Genomic DNA, 21465 nt, shown 5'->3' with positions numbered 1-21465 from the left:
AGAGCCAGATGACCATGTTGATTGACACATTTGATTTTCACAAGTCTCAGTCTGCGTCCCAATGTGCATACTATCCATCTTAAATTCTATGTGATAGTAATAATTTTCAATACTATTTAGGGCAGATAGGGTGGACAGTATGCACATTGGGACTGAGGGTCAGTGAGATATCATGTCACTGTGAAATCATTCCTACAGTCAACAAGTGTGTGGTCTGGTCGAATTAGCTAGTGTGCACGTTCAGAGGATTATGAGGCTAAAAATCATTTGAAACTATCTTCATGTCTGTGGTCTCCCATGGTTTTAAAAACAATTAAGATTTGAGAATTGTCTAGTGTGTGGCCAGCCTTAGTGGACTGAAAGTAGGACTGTAAGTATCTCCTGTACAACAGTACATATATACACCATACACACACACACACACACACACACACAAATACAGTATCTCACAAAAGTGAGCACACCCCTCACATTTTTTAACAAACTGAACTTATGGTTTTATTTTGCTTTGTAAAAATAGGTTGGTAGTCATGAGATGAATTGAATTTTATTGGCAACCCTAAAAATCTGCTTACATGTCTCTCTTCTCTCTTCAGTTAAAAATGGTTTGTACTTAAGATCATTTCTATTGATAAATCTATAATTTACTGTATAAATAAATTTATTCTTGCTCCAGAAGAGGTTTGAACAAGAATCCAGGCCTGGTATTGAGTTTTATCATGGAATTTAATCTGGATCAGAATAATCTGGTTTTGGAAATCCCATGTTTTGCTATCCAGAATCAGGTAACCCATCTTACTTTTGTGCTGGATTTCAAAGTAAAAATGGATTGGATCACCCTGATTCAGATACACACCTTTTCAGATGTCAAAATCTGGATTACTAGCACCTAAAGCATTGGTCTCAAATTCAATTCCTGGAGGGCCACAGCTCTGCACAGTTTTGCTCCAACCCTAATCAAACACACCTGATCCAACTAATCAAGGTCTTCAGGATTACTAGAAATTATTGAGCAGGTGTGAGTTGGAGCTGGTAGGAGCAAAACTCTGCAGAGCTGTGGCCCTCCAGGAATTGAGTTTGAGACCTCTGACCTAAAGGGACATGGTGATGTGGAAAAATGTCAGTGTTTTGCACTGTATTGCATTGTATTTACAAATAACTATTTCTGACTGGTCAATCTCTCATGATTGTGCTAATGTAGTTTACAGTCAGTGTTAAAAAAGAAAACACTTTAAATATAATATTTTTGTTTGATATCGACAAACAATATATTACATGTTATGTGGGGGAGGGGGGTATATTACATGTTAAAATGTATTTTCTGCACCAGTTTTAAAGTTTTATTATTTGTTCCTGAAATCCACCCTTCTGCTGGGATCAGAATAATCCATTTTTTTTTTTTTTGGATCAAAAGTATCCCAATCTTATGAACACGTTTTGAACAACACAAAGTGAGAATTTAATACAGATCAAAATCAAGATTCTTTGTGATAAAAAAAAAGAAAATCAAACTTTGTGATAAAATCCGAATTCAGAATCTTTTGTTTCTTTTGAACCCATTTTCAAGATTTGATCCAATCCAATGGCCAAAATCTGATCAGATTACTTTTGAACAACTGGCCCCTGGTTTCGGTCATGACTTGAACTTGACCCTTATCTGGTCTTGGTCTAGACTACATTACTGGACACATTTATCATTAATTGTGAGAAGACAAAAATACAGTCTGGGAAAACTCAGTTTAAGAGAAAGAAAGAAAATATTAAGACATTTCCATAGAAAAAGATAAAAAATAATCATTTTAATAAAAAATACATTTATATATTTATATTATATACTATAAACTGTGCATCATTATGCTTCTTACACATTTAGGATACCAAGGTTCTAATTTGTAAAGCTATTCAGAGCAAACCATTTGAGCACATAGACAGACTCGACAAAAAAAAAAAAAAAAGAAAGAAAAAAAAGAACAGGAACACATCATTATTGGGCAACTCACTTCAGTTTTCCTAAAACTACAACAGCATAAAGGTAAGACTAGGACTAGCTTCCACTCTGGACTCAATCTTCAGATGGTTAGCATTGTAGGATGGTGTTTGCCATTATAACACATACTGTAAGTCCCATTCTCAAATTGCCAGGAGAGGACGGTGGACAGCATTCCATCATGAACACAGGAGCAGCATCTACGATATCCACACCTATGACACTGAGCATTCACAAAGCAGGGGTGCTAACAGTCAACACACGCCACTGTTACACTGCTATTTAGTTGTACAGGAAAAAGGTGTCTTAATTTAAAACATCACTGTGGGTTCATTTGCATAAATTAGACAGTCAGAATTGTTATTCATTGGTCACTTTTTAAGCAGATCTATTTATATAGACAGGCAGGTGAAAAAAACCTTACTGCGGAGCATTATGATACCAACAATGCCACATCATCATTGTACAACCTTATAGAAACTACTATTTGAGACTGGTGATGTTCCAGAAAACAGTGAAACTAAGTTGTAAGTTGTGCTTTGTGAAAAACAGTCAGTCGTCCAATTTAAAAGTAAGATTAGCGCAAGAACAAAAGGTTCACTTATTTGTGCTTTGAAGGTCTTTCTGATGCATTTTCAAGGTTTTATCTTTACTTTTAGATTGGAAGCAGCATTGTGCAAATCTACATGAAAACAGTTTTGTGACTTCACTGATGACACCAGCAAAGTCAGTTGGCTTAAAAGGAGTGATTCGTAGTGATTCATGAGCAAAGTACAAAAATAATAATACCAAACAAGGCAGAGAGAGGGTCTTAAGTATATGTCAACATGGGTGACAAAGGATGATAGTTCAACATGAAGGTTTTTAACATATACATAAATTCAACATATATACAACATTTGAACTAGGTCAGGATTCAAAAATTCTTTCTGTTACAGGTGACCCACACAAAACAGATTAAATTAAAAAAGGCAAATGTAAAACTGACAAATATCTGATAAAGACCAACTCAAATCAGATGCATATGTATAACCAAAACATCTGAAAATATATACATACTTGGAGGCTTTCATAAGCCTGTGTATTCACCTCTTGTTTATAACATTACAATGAAAAATGACAAGCAGCACCTTGTTTTCCATCTGTTGCCATCAAGTGGAAAATAAAAACCAGGTTCTTTAAATTTTGACCTGTGAAACTCTATATTGCACCCTAGAGAAAGATTTCAGGAGGAGCAGTCACTGCCTCACGTATGCACACACACTCTCTCACACATACACAAATACACAAACACACAAGTTAGATCTGGAGGTAAAATGTGCTAGGATAGAGTCCTGGTTGGCCCTCAGAGTCCCCTCGGTGCTCTCAACATTCTTTTAGGGCATGAGGCTTTTCCAATGCATCATCGTCTGCAAAAAAGGAAATTGGAAAAAAATCACATTATAATTAAAAGCTACACAAAAATGCCAGGAAAGCATCTTGAAATGCAGTCCTGCACAAGCAAATCGTGAAAGTGTACAAACTATATAAACACACACACACACACACACACACACACACACACACACACACACACACACACACACATACACAGGCACAGCAATAAGACAAAATGTGCTGACTTTGGAATAACACACTTTCTTTTTTTTTTTTGTAGACTCAGCCCCCTGTTTCGAAGTTTTCTTACAGCAGAAGTGTCTACAACAGATAAGCAATTGAGCACAGGAACTAAAATTGATTAAAAATAGGATGAGCATGTCCTGAGGCATAATCGCTATATTTAAGGTTATTGACTAAAATTAATTTAGAGGTAATGCATCTCTTTACCAGTCTGGTCGCAACAACTGAAGCAGGAAAACTTCCCACAGGCTTCATTTCTCTGGTATACTGGTTTAAGAGGGCTGATTTCACCTTAGATTACTATACATTCAAACTAAAGGCACATTAATTCAAGGAAGCGTGTGATGAAGTTGAAATGCATCACAAACGGTCTGATTAATCATCGTTTGAGCACTTGTGAGGTGAACTAAAAAGAGTAGGCCTTGCTTAGCTAGAAAATAGAATCAGTGTATTGCAAATCCATTTTGGCTACTTGCTCAATTGGAATGAAAGAATTGGGAACTGGGTACTAAGAACATAGGCTTTCTGTAAAATGACAGGCTCATTCTACACATCAGCTATTTGTAAGCAATACTACACAAAGATATTAAACCAATTTAGAGAGGTTAAATTACCAGTAGGTGGCAGCACAGAACAACATGTAGAATAGGATTTTTCAATTCAGGCTTGGGTCACTTCTATATGTTTTCCTAAGTCCAATACAGGTCTGATGTTTTACAATGCAACCTCAGTCTGAACAGTCATTTATACAACATACATCACTTTAGATTACCATCCACAACAAATCTGCTATGATGGGAGTATGGTGTCAATTTAATGGCAAATGTATTGCGATTACAAACTTTAAGATACACGTGAATCATATAACTGAAGACACAAAGAAAATATTCACACCAATAAAATGAGAAAAAAAAAGCAAAATTATCAAAATTCAGCAAAACAATGTTTTTTTTTCTACAGTAATCTGTTGTTAACTTGTGATTCCAAATGTTGCTCTTTAAGTTTCATGCAGAACAGGGTGGTTTTAACATCTCTATTGGTCCCCTATTTATAGATTGATGGCTCTTCCTAGCCAATAAATCAGTGTGGGGAGCGATGTCAGTAGTAGGTGATTTGTCCACATACACCATTTTGGGTTGAAAATTGAAACTTTCACATTTTCTGATTTGTACAACTGGTATTTGTGCTTTTTGTCACCTAAATTCATCTACAAACATTCAGTTCAGTGCCAACCTATGTCAGTGTAAAGATTTATTTCAAAGCAATTCATGATCTTTCCACTAAAAACAAATATTAATATAGCTGCAAGCAGCAATTACCAGGGTTCATGCACTTTAAGGCATTTAGGGCAAATACAGTTAATTTACCATAGAAATGTTATGTTTTGTAACGTTTATGACTCCTATAGCGCCAGCTGTAGTCCGATCTCCTTAAAACTTTGCATGCTTGTTTAGAATCACATGTCGCATGTGCTTACCAGGTTTAGTGACGTTTTCAGTTTTTCTTCAGGCTTTATAGGATTTTGGATAAATTCAGACAGGCCCCTATTCTAAACAACCCTGTTCTAGCTTCCCAAAGGGTAAATTCCAATTTTTCCAACTTGTGATACTTTGGACCAAGACCGTGCACAGCGATTTTCATGTTAATAGGACAAATGGTTACATAGGTATAGCCATTTTTATGTTTCTTGTTTTGGCAAAGTTTCAGCGCCATGCGCTTGAACCCCTAATGATATATAATGCCATTTCTGACTGTCATTCATGTTCCCAGGCCACTTTTGTAGTCTTATGTTTAAGATTGGACTGAACATTTATATGCAAGACAATTAATTTTATAGGAGATAATTTACTGTACTGCTGCTTTTAGTTTTGGTGTGAGAAGCCAAAGTCACATAGAAGTGAAGTCACTCCACACATTGTTTTATTGGCTAGAAAGAATCGTCATTTACGGCTTTGCAACAAATCAAAATCTAAATAAAAATCACGATGTGTGCATTCATGTTTTCTAGACCACCAAAAGCACAATTTCTCCGCTTCGCCCCTCATGATGCATGTCCACTGATCCTGTGTTAACAAGCAAATTATCAAGAAAAAAAAACTCCAGGCAGCAGCCAAACTTTGTAAGAAGCAGGTGGTGATATTTCTCACCAGTGTTTAAAATATGCTGATTGTACTAATTTTTCATATTATTTATACATTGGAAGCATTCAAATAGTTGTCTGGATGTGTATTTCATTGTACAGTAAATTAGGCATCTTTGCTTAAATGTTTATTAAAATGACAATGCACTGGACACTGGAATTCTGACTCTTCCTGCATGTATGCATGTATGTTTGTATACATGTCCAAATCGCACAGCCCTACTGTCAATCTAGCAGTTTGGGACCAATGGAGACGTTAAACTCATCCTGTTCTCCATGAAATTTTAATATTTGGAATCACAAGCGAAGAAAGCTTAAGCAGGGAGAAAGTGCAATAAAAAAAAATGTCAGAGAGAACAAAAAACAACAGTGTAGAAATGGTATTGTAAATTGTACACATTTTCTCTGTCTCTTTAGTATAATAATTCACAGCTTAAATGTAACATAAACAGTGTTTTTAGTGGCCTCCATGTTTTCATAATTGAGGCTGTAGTCAGTGTAAACACGAAAGATCCTACCTTAGCTTCACTGAGCTGTAGGTGTCTAACATTTGTGTGCTGGCTAACTCCAGATTCCAGTCACACATCTCTAGAATCTTATGACACTCCACCCTTGTCTTCATTCCCAGACAAAAGAGCTGCTCCACCTAGGCACCAGAAAAAGGGAAAAATGGATAGAAGTAATTTAACCCATTAGGTCCTTCATTACAATTATGGATATACTTCCAGTCTCTGTGTAAGAAATGTGCCAAAGACAGGAGAAAGAAGACTTCCAGCGAATATTTGATGTGATTACTTATAGATTTAAATACAATTAGTTTACCATTAACCAGCCAATGAATTATGACAGTTGTGATGACTGTTACCTTCAAGTAGTGTACAGCCTTCTGTACATTCCAGCTATGGTTCTGTAAAGCCGTCTGACATTCTTCAATCGTAACTCCATGGACAGCCTCCTGCACCTAAACAGGGTAAATCCAATAACTATAAATCCATTGACGGTCCGTAAAGGAGAAGCTTTGGAATAATCAGAAATGGTTAACTGAGCCTTATTCTACATAGTATTGTTGTTTAAAATACAGCTACTTTTTAAACCCTAGTGAGCTGCATTTCTGTACTACAGCCTACAACCGACACTCACTGAGGCCATTAAGGAACTGAATCAGTGACTGATTTGAAACACTACTAAAGCAAACTGCAATTCCCTTCCACAGGAGACTCAACTACATAACTGACTAGAAAAAAAAAAGTGTGACATTAGCATGCATGGCTAAACTAATGATGCAAAATAATGTATAGCTTCCAGTGAAAATAAGGCTGGTTTTGTGGTCCAGGGTCACATATAGCCTAAGTCACACAGGTATATTTGCAGTAATAGCCAACAACACATTGTATGGGTCAAAATTATCGATTTTTTTATGCCAACAATCATAAGGATATTAAGTAAAGATTATGTTCCATGAAGATATTATGTAAATTTCCTACCATAATTATATCAAAATGTAATTTTTTAGTAGTAATAGGCATTGCTAAGGACTTCATTAGGACAACATTAAATGTGAATTTCTCAATATTCAGATTTTTTTGGACCCTCAAGATTCCAGATTTTCAAATACTCTATCCTAACAAACCATACATCAATGAAAAGATTATTTATTCAGCTTTCAGATGATATATAAATCTCAATTTCAAAAAAATTGACCCTTATGACTGGTTTTGTGCTCCACGGTCACGTATGCTATAAACATTTGTGGATATATGCAGTAGAGGTCAAACGATATATCGTCCGGCCGATATATCGGGCCGATATTTGCAATTTTTTAATATATCGGCATCGGCCGATTTCCGAGTTTAGTAGTGCCGATTTAAAGTCAGGCACGTCTGCGGGCAGCCCCGTGTATTTGGTGCGGTGGAACGCTACTGTGAAGAACCCCAAGCCAAAACTTTTGTAAGATTCAATAACATATCTGAGAGATAACGGCAAGGCTTAAATTCTGATTTTTCAAAGTCCCATGGCCATATATGTACTATATATTACTAGTAATCTATGAAGTGTTGCTTTCACTTAGTGAAAGAAAATCATAGGACCGTCAGGAACTGGCATAATGCTACAGCTGGTTAAAGGTTTGCTTACTTGCAGTTTAAGTTTAAGGACTGTAGTCTAAAACGATCAGCAGCTTGTTTGCTAACATATTCGCCCCAGTATTATAAGTTCTGTTTTATTTTTCCTGTATTGGAGTCGGAGAATTTCACTCTGTGCGTGGGGTGGAGACTATGCAAAATATGCAGCATTGCGATTACTCTGCCTCGCTCGGAGACACTGATGCACGGATGGAGGTTATATCCGCTGGTCTGGTAATAAAAAAATACATTCTAATTACTTGTGGATGGGTCGCTCGTGGATGAGATAAATCAATAATGATGTAAACATTAACTACATTTTCTAAAATCTGAACTTGAGTTTTGTGGTGAGGACCTTGGCGCCAGCTTCCTTTTAAATATATTTTGATGACTGCACTGTCCTCTCCGTCACCTCAGAGTTTATACCTATGGTCATGTTCAGATGTCAGTAAACTTTTTTTTTTTTTTTTTTTTAAGCACGGATTTGGCTTAAAAGCATGAGTGGTTAAGCCTATATACTGTAAGTGTGCAGCGATGTGAAGATCAGCTGTTAAAATGAACCATCCATTCATCATATTATCATACAAAACTAAGAATTAGAATAATTGTAATAGGAAGATCGCGTGCGGTTAGCTAAATCTGAGAAAAATATAGGTGCGGGTGGGTGGCAGGCAGATTACACTATTGCCTGATTTTGCTTTATTCCGTTGTCAAAAGTAAGATTTTGCTCTCTTTTGTCGTCAAAAGTATTATAAAACAAGTAATAACTGAGCCGCTGTGCATCTCCATTTAAACACTGCGGTGTTTCGTTTATGAATGAATGTGCATTTTTAAACTAATCTAGTGAAATGATTCAATTTCCCATTCATAAAGAGAGTCATTTGCTTTATTCAGGAATGAATCAGCTGCTCAAACGAATCAAATGAATGATATGATTCAGTAATTAAGTGTCTTGCCACCATCTGCTGACAGGTCCTCTCAGTTATATAAAACATTTAAAATTTCTGTATTCAAAATTTTATTTAAAACATTAAAGTTTAACATTAATCTCAGCTCTTAAACTTATGTAAATGATTAACAGTTTTTAAATTATCTGTTTTATATATTTAATACGGTCACACTTTATATTAGGTGGCCTTAATTATTATGTACTTTAAGTACAATGTACATAATGTGGTCATATTGCATTGCAAAACGCTTTTGCTTCTATTAAGGTGGGATATGGGTAAGGTTAGGGACAGGTTTGGTGGTATGGATAGGTTTAAGGGTGGGTTAGGGTGTAAGGGTTGGTTCAACAGTGGTAATTACAGAAATTAATCACAAATGTAATTACATGTTTTTACATTGAATTTATATATTTTGTATATTTTTTATATATTAAATGTAAGTACATAGTTGTTAAAGCCACCTAATGTAAAGTGGGACCTTTAATACTTGGTCAGTTCGATTTGTTTGGTTAACTTTGGTTAAATATTTTATAATAATACTGTGCAGTGCACAAAATAAAGATCCAAAAGATGGTTCATTGTGTTCATTGTTCATGATGTTAAGTTTAGAAATGATGTGCATCCACTTATTATTAGTGTGACATGCAAATAAAGGGAAGAAGTTTAAAATATCGGCCCTAAAAAGCGGCCAAAAAAATCGGCAGCACATATCGGCCATCGGCTGACCCTGACCTCTAAACATCGGCAATAGAAAAACCCATATCGGTCAACCTCTAATATGCAGAACTTAACTCAATTCAGTCGCATTAAAAAAAATTCACTGTCTTTACTTCCACACTAGCAGTGGTCGAACTGGTTTCTGTTGTTATTTTGTCTGTCCCAATCAGACAATGGTTGCCAACAAGGCGGGCTATATTGCACTTTGTGTAAACAGAACGATAATTACTCTGGTCAAAAAACAAGTTCCTACAGTTAAGACACCACACAGCTAGTCCAAGCCACTCATGAATAATTCTGCGATGAAAAAAACATGACAGCTTATACTGCTTGCATAAACAAGTTTCAAGAAAACAACCAGTAATAGCATGGGTCTGTTTCATATAAATGTTCAAATCTCTCACCAGTTTGACTTTGTCATGGTTGCTGGTGCTGTCAGCCCTGTTAAATGAGCCATCAGAGCTTACTCGGCACAGGCTGAGAGAGTTTTTCAGCCCCCCTCTAAATCCAGAGCTCGTCAGACTGCTGTTGTTATTGGAGGAGAAATTGGACTTGAGCTCCCCTTGTTGATGAACCATAGGCTTCACAGTGGCTGTGTTTACATGCTTCTTTTCCTCACCACTCTCCGCCTCTTTGAAGAACTTATCGTAGCGGTCCAGATACGGAGGCCTCTCAGGCAGGAGGTAGTAGTGCGTGTTGCTGACCTTCTTGCCATCACGTACAATAGGCAGAATGCAGGGCCCTTTGGCTGGCTCCTTATCTTTGCCCTGTGCCTGGATGACCTTGGGAGCAGCATATTTGGGATCTGAGGCGAAGCTCTGAGTGGTTGGCATTAGTTTAGCAGGTGAGGTGGAGAGGTAGGATGGGCCATAGATGGAGGAAGCTGAGCAGAGGCTGCTGCGAGTCTGAGGGGAGCCCACGTGTGGACTTGGTGTGCGAGAGCCTGGCTGAGAGAGAGGATCTCGTGGCGGAATCTGGGGTGGACGCTCCTTATCATCCTCATTTCCAGAGATTGGAGACAGCTCACCAGACCAGCGAGCATAATCGCCACCTGCACGTTTGACTGGACGGGGTGGTATGGGGATACGTGGTGGTATCTGGGGTTTGTCCTCAGAAAAAGTTAGGACTATCTGGCGGTGTGGCTCCAGACCAGGGCTGGTGGAGCTCACAGGTACATTGAGGTGCCTCATACACTCCTGCTGCAGCTCTTGGAAGATCTCAGCAGACTGAGAGAAGGTGCTGGCATTGCTCTGCCTGCAGGGCAAAAATAAATTGTCTTCTACATGAGGTTTACACTCTCCAGTAGGAGTGCAGGACATACATGGAGAGCATGGTTCATCAGCTCCTCGTTCTGCACTGTTGATGGAGCTCACTTCAAAGTCATCCTCATCTTGTGCTACATCATCATAAGCTGGGGGTGGAGGGAGGGGTCGGGCATCCCAGTCCACCACTGGGGTAGGGTGAAGGGGGCGGGGTAGAGAGCGTGAGGGGCTCTGAGGGGGAGTTCTGTCTAAAATGTTCTCTGCTTCAAGTACCAGTTTAGCCAAGGTTGGGATCTGAAGCTCCATCACAGGGGAGGGTGAAGGTGTGGCCGATGGAAACTCTTCTCCAAAGTCTATGAGAGAGACTTCCGTGGGAGTGCTGCCCCCTGGAGTCCGCACACTATATGTGGAACGATCACCTATTTTGGTAGCAGAGACCCAGGCAGCTGGTTTGAGCTTAAGGCCCTTCTTCAAAGAGAGCCGCCGAAGGCCTGATGAAGTTTGGTCCTCGTCCTCAGCAACAGCATCGTAGGAGGGTTCTAGTCACATGACAAAAACACACATGAACAAATGTTTGTTGAAATGTCTGTTGAGTTTGAAATGTAATTTATTGACAGGAACAGTCAAACAGAAGAAATATTGTTCAGGGTTAAAATAGAAATACTGAGCACACAATAGAACAGTCATTAAGGTACAGTGCATCTCACATTCCTTTAGAGAAATTAACAAACACTAACACTACTTGGATGGGAGCCAGTACTAAGCATTTCTACCAAAGGTCTAGGTTATGCAGGTTAACATGGTCTCATTGTGACAGGTAAGCCACTGACATGAATGGGAATGCTAACAAACCGAACACTCTAAGGGTTTATTACAGTATCGGACCAGTACAGTTGAGGTCAAAAGTTTACATCCCCCTCTCAGAATCTGCAAAATGTTGATTATTTTACCAAAATAAGAGGGTTTATTTAGTACTGACCTGAATAAGATATTTCACATAAAAGATGTTTACATATAGTCCACACAAAAAAAAAAAAAAAATATTTGAATTTATAATATACCCCGTTCAAAAGTTTACATCCCCTTCATTCTTAATACTGTGTTCTAACCTGAATGATTGACAGCTGTTTTTTTTTTGTTTAATGATAGTTGTTTATGGGTCCCTTGTTTGTCCTGAACAGTTAAACTGCCTGCTGTTCTTCAGATTCTTTAGGCTCCACAAATTCTTTGGTTTTCCAGCATTTTTGTGCATTTGAACCCTTTTCAACAATGACTGTTTGATTTTGAGATCCATCTTTTCACACTGAGGACAACCGAGGGACTCATATGCAACTATTACAGACCAGAAGGAAACCCCAGAAGGAAAACCCATGCATTATGAGAATTTGAAGGTCAGGGTAAATTTAACTTATTTTGGGAAATATGTAACTATCTTTTGTAGCCTCTGACGGGCAGTACTCAATGAAAAAATATGATATTTTAACAAAATAAGAAAAATGAACACATCTGCATTCTGTCCAAAAGTTTTCATCCCCCGCTCTTAATGCATTGTTTTTCCTTCTGGAGTATCAGTGAGCATTTTACCTTCTGTAATAGTTGCATATGAATCCCTCAGCTGTTCTCAATGTGAAAAGACAATTCCCAAAATCATACAGTCATTGTTGGAAAGGGTTCAAAAACACAAAAATGCTAAAAAAACCAAAAAATATGTGGGACCTGAAAGATTTTTTTGAAGAACAGCAGGCAGTTTAACTGTTCAGGACACACAAGGGACTCATGAACAACTATCACTAAACATTTTGCAGATTCTGAAATGGGGATGTAAACTTTTGACCTCAACTGTATCTACAAACTATCGTTTAACTATATTTTTGTAGAAAAAATAGAAAGTTAGAGAGTACAGATAAATGTTTCATTGGCCCACCCACATAAAAATGTCACATAAACAGGTTTATGTCTCTCCCAATAAAGATTAATGCAACAACTTTGTAATATAAACAAAATATGTAAATGCATTCATATGGTACTATTTGTGTTATTATAGGCCACTGTGTTTGTTTTTGGACAGAGTACAACATGTAGCAACATAGTTATTATTCAACTCTGCAAGTCAGTGAAATGCAGACATAATTTTGGTGAAAAATTGATATTGTGGGATCGGCTGTTTACCAAACATTATGACTGACATGACAGACCACGGCAAACACATGACAAACAGAACTAAAAAGCTGGAGCAATTGAGAGAGAGACAGAGGGAGGGAAGAAGCAAACAAAATGCATACAATACAGGTGTGCTGTACCTTTGAGGAGGGGTGCTAGGAGTGAACAGAGGGGGCATGAGCAGTGCTTAAACTGAACTGAGGGTCCACACTTACTCTTAACCAGCAAAGATGGCTGAGGGGGCCGAGGGGGAGGCTCCTCTGCAGAGCAAGCAAGCAAGTTAAAGACAGCATTTGCAAAAAAGCAAGTAGGAAAAGGAAAAACAATAACATAAGTATATAGCAGAGAGAGAAGAAAGAAGCACATAGCATGAGGACCTGCATTAAAAAAAAGCAGTGAACTGAAAATGGCAAAAATGTGTTGTTGTTTTTTTTTTAAGTCAATAGTTTCAAGTGGGGTTTTAGTTTACATGGTTCCCACACTTTTTGACCAGCAAATTATTTTGCAGTCGTTTATGATTTCTTGATAAGCATTTAAATGATTCAACTGACTTAAATTTCAAAATGATTTGCCAATAAATCATTCAGAGCACTCTCAGTTCAGTAGTTGACTTGCTTTGTTCTAAATGGGGACAAAATCGTTCAAATGTTTCTTCTCTGTAGTTAGACTTGTTTGTAAACTGCCACAATGTCTATTACCAATTTTTTTCTGTGTTTAAGCTTTACAAATTTAAGTGAAAATAAACATTTATCATCAATAGAATGCTGTCTAATATTGTTGAAACCATAACACACGGTGATGTTTTTACATTACATGATCTCTTCATTGCCTAAAAACACAATTTAATGCTTTGACATTTCTAGTTGTCTATGACCATAGGAAGCCTGTTTATTAATGTTTGAACTGTACTAATTGAAACGCATTTACTCACTCTTAGAGCGTCCAGGGAGTTGAGTTGGTCTGGCAGAGTTCAGGTCCAGCCCCAGCACATCTGGAGGATCCATGGGATTCCCAAGATAAAGACTGCAAAAGTAACAGAATGACAGAAACATTTAGCAGCCCATGAGTGAATATAGAGACCATTTTTTAGACTTAGCTTTACAAGAAAAACAGGCTCTGGAACTCTGCCAAAAGACGATTTAATGACACTGTATAACCAAAGTAGTAAAAAGACATTTCAGATTTTAACAGCAGCCATTATATTTCACTGGATGTTTTATAGAGGTATTTACAGCTGTAATATCAGTTGATGCAGCTAAGTTTATGGGTGAGGCAGAGTGTACGGTGTTCTACTGCCACCTTGTGCTGAAGCAGCAAAGTGCTTATATGCTGTCCTCATGTGCAAAGACTTGCACAGTGGATCTATATTAGTGAACTTATTTACTTATTATAGTATTTATAAGTATTTATAAGTACTTATTTTCCATGACAGAAACATCTGTCCATCCAATGTGTGACCTGTAAGGTTTATCTCACTCAGTGAGGACATTATCGAACTGCTGCTGCAGGCTCTCTAGTCTACACAGTTACACTTTGCAGGCTAGTGCTCACTACAAACAAGTTACAGTTCTAATCAAAGTCAAGACATGCAAGTCTTTGGTTGTACATTTTTTTCCTTAGTTTATGTTATTGTAATTTATTTTTGAACACCCTCAAAGGATTTGTGGTACATCATATTTTAAACTATGGAAAGAGGCTACCAGCTCTCTAGGAACTTTAAATGTCTTAGACTTTCTATAAAACTTTTTCTTCTCTATAGCTTTTGTGAGAGCTCTGTTGACTTGGCCATATTTTCTACTTAACTTCAGCACATGCATGGGCTAAATGTATGTATGTGTAACAGCTCAAGCTAATTCAGTTTTTTAATAGAATTTCTAAAGGCTTAATTGTGTTTTTAGGCAATTCTTTCAAAATAAGTGACTTAAAAACAGCAATTTTGAATAGGGGTTGAATAATTATGACATAGCTGTGTTATTAAAAAATCCTAGAACTCAAAAACATTAGATTATATATTGACATTATCACTTTTAATATGCCATTAAACTGTTGTAGATGCAATGTTTATAAAATCCTGGATCTTCAGAAAAACTTATATTTACCGCAGTCTCTGGGAGTTTGAGTGCAACTGTAAGTATTATTTCCTCCGAATAAAGCCACTTGACTCAGAATGTACATGTGAGACTCACTCATCGATCCTGTCAGGAAAGCCCCAGCAGCGGTGAGGATTACTGTCTCCGTGGCCCGTGTGAATAAAGCTGTTCTTCAGTGGACGGCTTATGTCATGGGCAGAAAGACCTGCCACTGACGTGACTGTGTTCCGGGGAAACTGACCAACTTTTAGGGTACGCTTGTTCTGACCTCTCCACCAGTAGTTCTCTGCCCTGCAGGACACACAGAGACCGTTTAAAGCTCTCTTATTTGGCTGATTCATTAAACTGAGAACAGAGAACAAATTCTTATTCAAGATTTTTTTTTAAATTATTATATTTTAACAGTAACACTGTTTATGCAACCAGAATTACTGAATTATTTAACCAGAATTAAATTCAATACAATTCCCATCTCTAGGTCTAGACCAGACTTCCAAGGAGGCCTCAAGATGACTGAAAATTATTTATAATAACATCTAAAATTCAAGATATTTATTTTAATTTATCCCCTTAACAATGGTTTAATTTTAAGAACAATCTTGGAATTTGGGTTATATGAGAAAACTTTATTTATAATTTTAGAATCATTACCAGACCTGGAAAAGGCATGCAAATTAATTAAATTTTTAAATGAATAGTTCACCCAAAAATTTGAATTCTATAGTCATTATTCACACTCATGTTGTTCCTGAATAAATTGAAACCTGAATTTCTTTAAATTGTCTTTTAACTTATTCAAAAAGATATTTTTTTATGAATGTGGGTAGTCTTTCAGTATATAGTGTAAGCAACTTGAGGGTCTGAAAATGATGGCAATTTCTTTTTTATTATTGGGTGAATTATTTTTATAAGTATCATACATTTTTCTAGTTATGCCAAACTCAATATTTTATCGAATAATTATGAAAAGGTAAAAATCCTTATTCTATTCATTATCTAATACAGGGTATATACAGTAATCCTAAAGGTAATTTCAATACCTTTTTAAGACTTTTTAAAGACCTTCTCAGAATATTTTAAGACCTCATCGCCACTTCAAGTTCTAATCAGTATCAAACATTTAACTTAATAAACAGTTGGTGGCTGGTGGTGCATAATAACTGGCGATGGATGGCTGCAGCTGTTCTCTGCGGCCAACAGCAGCCTTGTGGCTACCACCCTGCATGTGGGAATTTACAGCATTTATGCCTATCGACAATATACAAATTTTCTTTTTACAATACGTACAGTAGGCCTCGCGGTTGTTTTCAGCAACAGGCTTCAGCCACTCGTCTTTCTCCAACCAGGAGTACGCAAACTTACATTTTCCCATTTTGCCGTCTATTTTGCTCTACGGTTTCGCTACATGTGGAGCGCTACATCACCTTCCCGCGTTTGACGCAAATTACGTGACATCACCCGGACGCACCCCGGCCCGAACCAATCGCGTGGATCGAGCACGCCGTTGTTAATATTAGGAGGAAAATAAATATATTTATGCTTTTTTGGAGTCAAACACTTTGGACAACGCTTGAACAAAATTTAAGACCTCGTAAAAACGCGATTAAGACTTTTTAATACCTTAATTTTCTCATAATTGATTTATCAACTTTTAATACTTTTTAAGACCCCGCGGACACCCTGTAATAAATCATGAATGTTTAGAAAAATGTAAATTCACTGGTTAAGAGACTGTATTTCTGCAGTCAAAAACCTTTTTCCTTGGTTTCTAAAAGGTTACCCCAGGTTGTTTTCATCTCATCTGTCCTAAGATCATTCACTATAAAATGAATGTGTCATATCAATCATGAATCCAAAAGCCCCATTACATTCAATGATACAAGAGCTCACCTGCCCTCTATGATGGTAATGACATCATTCATCTGGATTTGAAGCTTGTCAGGTTCATCAAAGTCTTGCAGGGCCCTCATGTCTGTAGGCATGGTCTCCACTAGAAATTCCCTTAGAGCCACGAAGGTGGGCCTGTCATCTGTTTTTTGTGCCCAACACTGCATCATGACATTATAGATGTCCTGAGGACAGTCCTCAGGCTTAGGCAGTCTTTCACCCTCCTTATCTATTTTGTGGAGGATCTGTCACAAACACATATTTTATTTTCTTCTTATGATTGTCTTGCCCAGTAAATAAAAGAGATTAAGTAGCAAATCCAATATTAGGCTTTAAATGTCTTATTTTTGGGATTACTGTCAAATATTAAATGCTGGTCTTTTATTAGGCAGATGTTTATGACTAATTAGAAACTATTAGTGTATGAGCAGAGTTACCTGACTACCATTTAGGCCCAGCCACGGCTCCTGACCATAGGTAAACATTTCCCACAGTGTCACACCAAACATCCATGTGTCTGTGGCGTGAGAAAATGTGCGTGTCTTCAGGCTCTCTGGGGCACACCTATGTAAGAAAAAAAACACCATGTAGAAACTAGGCCAGTAAAAAAGAAATGCCCGTAAATAAACAACACACCAAGGGGAAAAATTACATGAGGATCATGCACAGTTCATTTAATCAAATCAAGGGCCACAAACAATGACCTCATTTAAATGCAATCTGAATTCTCAGCTCTGGCCTGTCACTGCACACAAACAAAATCAACCAAATCATTTAAAGCTCTCCGTATCCCTTCTCGACAGATTCAAACCACATGCAAACAAACTCTTCCATTGTAAAAATATATCCAGTCTCTCCAAAACTCTCCCTCACCAGGCAAATGGGACTTTGCGATGCTCTTGCATGACATAATGGTCATCATTCTTAGGCAGCGCCCTCATCAGTCCGAAGTCACCGATTTTGACCTGCTCACTGGAAGCCAGCAGGATGTTTCTAGCAGCCAGGTCTCGGTGGATGAAGCGCTTGGACTCTAGGTAGGCCATGCCATTGGATATTTGGATGGTGTACTGACACAAAGTGGAAATGAGGAAATGGCCCAGGGTCTTTCGCAAACGATCCAGCAAAGAGCCGAGAGGCGCAAGCTCAGTCACCTTAGAGAAAGAAGGGTAATGAAGAGGGTCATTCAGGGAAGAGGGGGGAAGCAGGGCACAATATAAAGTTTCATTTCATAACAACTGAAAAAATGATCTGACAAGAAGCATCTTGTCGCCAGAGACAATGAACACTGCCAATCAGGAATAACTCCAGAAGTTAGTGTCAGCAAATAATGAGTCTAAGAGAGCATGCAAATGTCAGGCCTTATTTTAGCTCTCCCCTCCCTTCTCAAGACCTTGATACTTTAACACTCTGTCTTTGCCACCAAATTGATTTAGATGTGAACACTCACTCACCATCTTCATGGGGTGTGTGAGGACGACTCCGTAGAGACGGATGAGGTTTTGGTGGTCAAGAGAGTGCATGGCATTGACCTCACGGATGAAGTCGTCCAGAGCATCTGGCTGGTTGAGCACGTCTGTCTTTAGACACTTCACTGCTACATTGAGCTGAGGAGGACATGTTGAAAGAACAACTCAGACAGGAAATCAGCACAAATTCATCATAAGTCCCTGCATCTGACGTTGAGGGCCAACACATCTGCCTTTGCTGGAGTAAGCTCCTGGCAGCTGGACCAACCTGTATACATCACAATCCCACACGCTAATGACCCCCTCTGAGACCTGTGTCTGTACTGTTGCTGGTCATCACTGAAGTTCAGAGCATAATCGCAAAGCAACATTATTCCCTGTGCACCAGCTTGGACTCTGGCTGAAGTTCCACCATTTGGAAAGAAATCATGTAACATCTGGCATTATTCTGCCTAAATTATGACCAGACGCATCTGCAATACTTCATGAGTTTAAACAGATTTTAAGCTGTTAAATAGATTTTTACATTTTCATTTTAGAGCCCTTTGAAACTGCATTTAAACTGCATTTTGGAAGTTCAAACTCGGGGGCACCATAGAAGTCCATTATATGGAGAGAAATCGTGAAAGTTTTCCCCCAAAAACAATTTCTTTACAACTGAAGAAAGAAAGACATGAACATCTTGGATGACAAGGGGGTGAGTACATTATCTGTACATTTTTGTTTTGGAAGTGAACTTCTCTTTTAACCCTTAAATGACTGTTTCGCCAATCATTATTACATATTCAGGTCTTTACCGACCCAGACCTAAATATCCAGCATGGATGGATCTCTAGCTTCTGAATAGCAAAAAACTCTCTTGATATTTTAAGAATAATTACTGAAGAATAAAATAAAGCATATTTTGTTACCTTTTGAAACTTCAATTTGAGCAGATGATTTTACCATCGCCGTCATTCAGAGTGCACTTCCACAGTACACAGTCTGGCTCAAATTCGCGATCTCAACCATATTCGCAAAACTATCATTTTAAATGACTCAAAATCATTATTTTGATCGCTGGCAGTTTATTCACCACATCCACCATCAAATGACAGTGACATTTATATTTCATTGCACACAGTAATTGCTCTGCAGTAAAGCCAACCAAACCAATTACATTTTTGCTGTTGATATTCTTTTGATTTAATGCCTGTGATAACTACAAGTGAAACATCATGTTATTATTGTCTATACAACTGTGCCTCCTCAAGGAATAAAGGTGAATTGCATGCACGTAGTCATCAGATATTTACATATTTTTGCACACAAAAAATATACTTACACTATTACACACCTCAGGTCTCTAGTGACCCTATACACTTTTTACAAAAAAATACAACGCTTTTACGGGTTTGGAAGACATGGGGGTAAGTGATTAACGACAAAATATTCATTTTGGGGTGGTGTAACCTTTTAAGACACGGTGTAAGACATTTTCTTAATTTGCTTAATTGACTCGCATGTGAAAACTGCTTGATTTAGTCCAATAAAGTTAGAAAGGTAATATCACCTCAAAAAAAAAAAAGCAGCATGTACAGAGTAGAACACACAATGCAGGACAAGTATCGCACTGAGAGTCAGGGGTTTGGTCAAATCTTAATCTCGATGTTTGAAAAACAGTAATAGTGATGCTTGCCTAAAAGGTTATAATCAATAAGTTGGATGAGGTTGTCTGAATGTTACATGTATGAAAAGAGCAGTTGACATAAATCTCAGTTCAGTCCTGTCATATTTCTGTTTAGTGTAATGAAGCAGTGTTTGATCTGCACAGATGGCCACAGGAAAGATGTTCCCACTCAAGTCCCATGTGGAAAGAACCCTTTGGTGTGCAACACACCCTATCACTACAGCCTCCGGCTCAGTTCACACGACATCTGACCCCTCATCAGGTCATTAGAGGCCCGTCTCTCCCACAAACCTCCTCTGGAGAACACAGCTGCTACAGTGACACATAGAGATCTGCCCTGAAACAGGATGTTCACATGGAGCCCTGGAACACTTTAAGGGAAAGGTGGGACCAAAGATACTAAGTGTCTTAAGTCATTATTTTGTTGATCTTAGTTTCTGAATGTGACAAACAGCATACCTGCCAAAAATGTGCAATAGCCATTCATTTATGATTTCAAGTGATGGAGATTAAAAAAAAAAATTCATTTTAAGTACATCTCAGGGCATAACTGAGATGGTGGCTGAGTTCTGCATTTGCAAAGCTGGTGTTTTTAACAAAGCTCTCTCTGTTTTTCCAAACACTTTTATCTTTTTCACCCTCCCCCACTCTCCACTAGAACTTAATTAAATAATTAAAAAGAAATTGAATGAAGGACTCGATCTCTTATTTATAAAGTTGTTTTTTTATTATTGGCGGTAGCAGTATTTGAATGAATCTCTTAAATTAATGAATCTGTGACAAATACAGCTGCTCTCTCATGATCAGTGGCAACATAAAAGCAGATTTAAATGTTTCACAGTCCAAGTATCAGCGTAGCATGAGCAGTGCATTATGTCACTGCCCATATTAATGAATGATGGTGCGTGTGCACTGACTCAGAGTGTGTTTTCTTAATTCTTTCCAATGTAAGTTAAGCTTCACACTCAAAACTTAAAGACCAGGTCGACTCAAAATCGCCTTAACAAACTGTCATATTTTCGAATCTTCTGCCAATCTACGTCACTGGGTAATACATTAGCATAATCTTCATCCGCCTGCGAAATACGAAGACTCTGGCCTGCCCACAAACACTTCTGCTAGTTAGCGTTTACATCATGGAGAGAAGACACTGAGTTCTGCGCTGTGAAAGCAAGTTTGTTTTGTTTTCATTGCCAAAAGAAGAACGTGAAAAATCGAAATTACAGCAATGCAATTTAAACTATTTGTTGTGTGCTCATCATTTTACAGCAGGACTGCTTCTCTAATCTTGGCTTTTATCTTCTTTGGATTCTAATCTTTTTTATTTGGAATAACAAGTGTCTCCGAACCACAACCTGTAAGTACGATTGATACGTTGTGTTTACATTTTCAAGTGAGAG

At 37.8% G+C, this 21465-nt stretch overlaps 1 protein-coding gene across 3 annotated transcripts in view; it reads right to left on the bottom strand.

Moving 5' to 3' along the window:
- Positions 1-1861: 1861 nt before the first annotated feature.
- tnk2b (tyrosine kinase, non-receptor, 2b) overlaps positions 1862-21465 on the bottom strand; it is a 124139-nt gene continuing 104535 nt past the window's right edge. For 2 of the 3 annotated variants that reach the window (XM_073848674.1, XM_073848672.1), the window contains 11 exons: positions 18382-18534; positions 17804-18081; positions 17368-17494; positions 16934-17175; positions 15140-15334; positions 13885-13976; positions 13169-13213; positions 9936-11332; positions 6613-6708; positions 6266-6393; positions 1862-3396 (listed from right to left, as the gene is read on the bottom strand). In XM_073848674.1, coding sequence (XP_073704775.1) covers positions 3390-3396; positions 6266-6393; positions 6613-6708; positions 9936-11332; positions 13169-13213; positions 13885-13976; positions 15140-15334; positions 16934-17175; positions 17368-17494; positions 17804-18081; positions 18382-18534 — 2760 coding nt within the window. In that variant the 3' untranslated portion in view covers positions 1862-3389. The remainder of the gene's footprint in view (positions 3397-6265; positions 6394-6612; positions 6709-9935; positions 11333-13168; positions 13214-13884; positions 13977-15139; positions 15335-16933; positions 17176-17367; positions 17495-17803; positions 18082-18381; positions 18535-21465) is intronic. The other variant, XM_073848673.1, reaches the window with a different exon arrangement.

Source organism: Garra rufa, chromosome 10 (assembly GCF_049309525.1).
Source record: "Garra rufa chromosome 10, GarRuf1.0, whole genome shotgun sequence".
In the NCBI taxonomy this organism is placed as follows: domain Eukaryota; kingdom Metazoa; phylum Chordata; class Actinopteri; order Cypriniformes; family Cyprinidae; genus Garra; species Garra rufa.
This window is presented reverse-complemented; position numbering and strand designations above follow the sequence as displayed.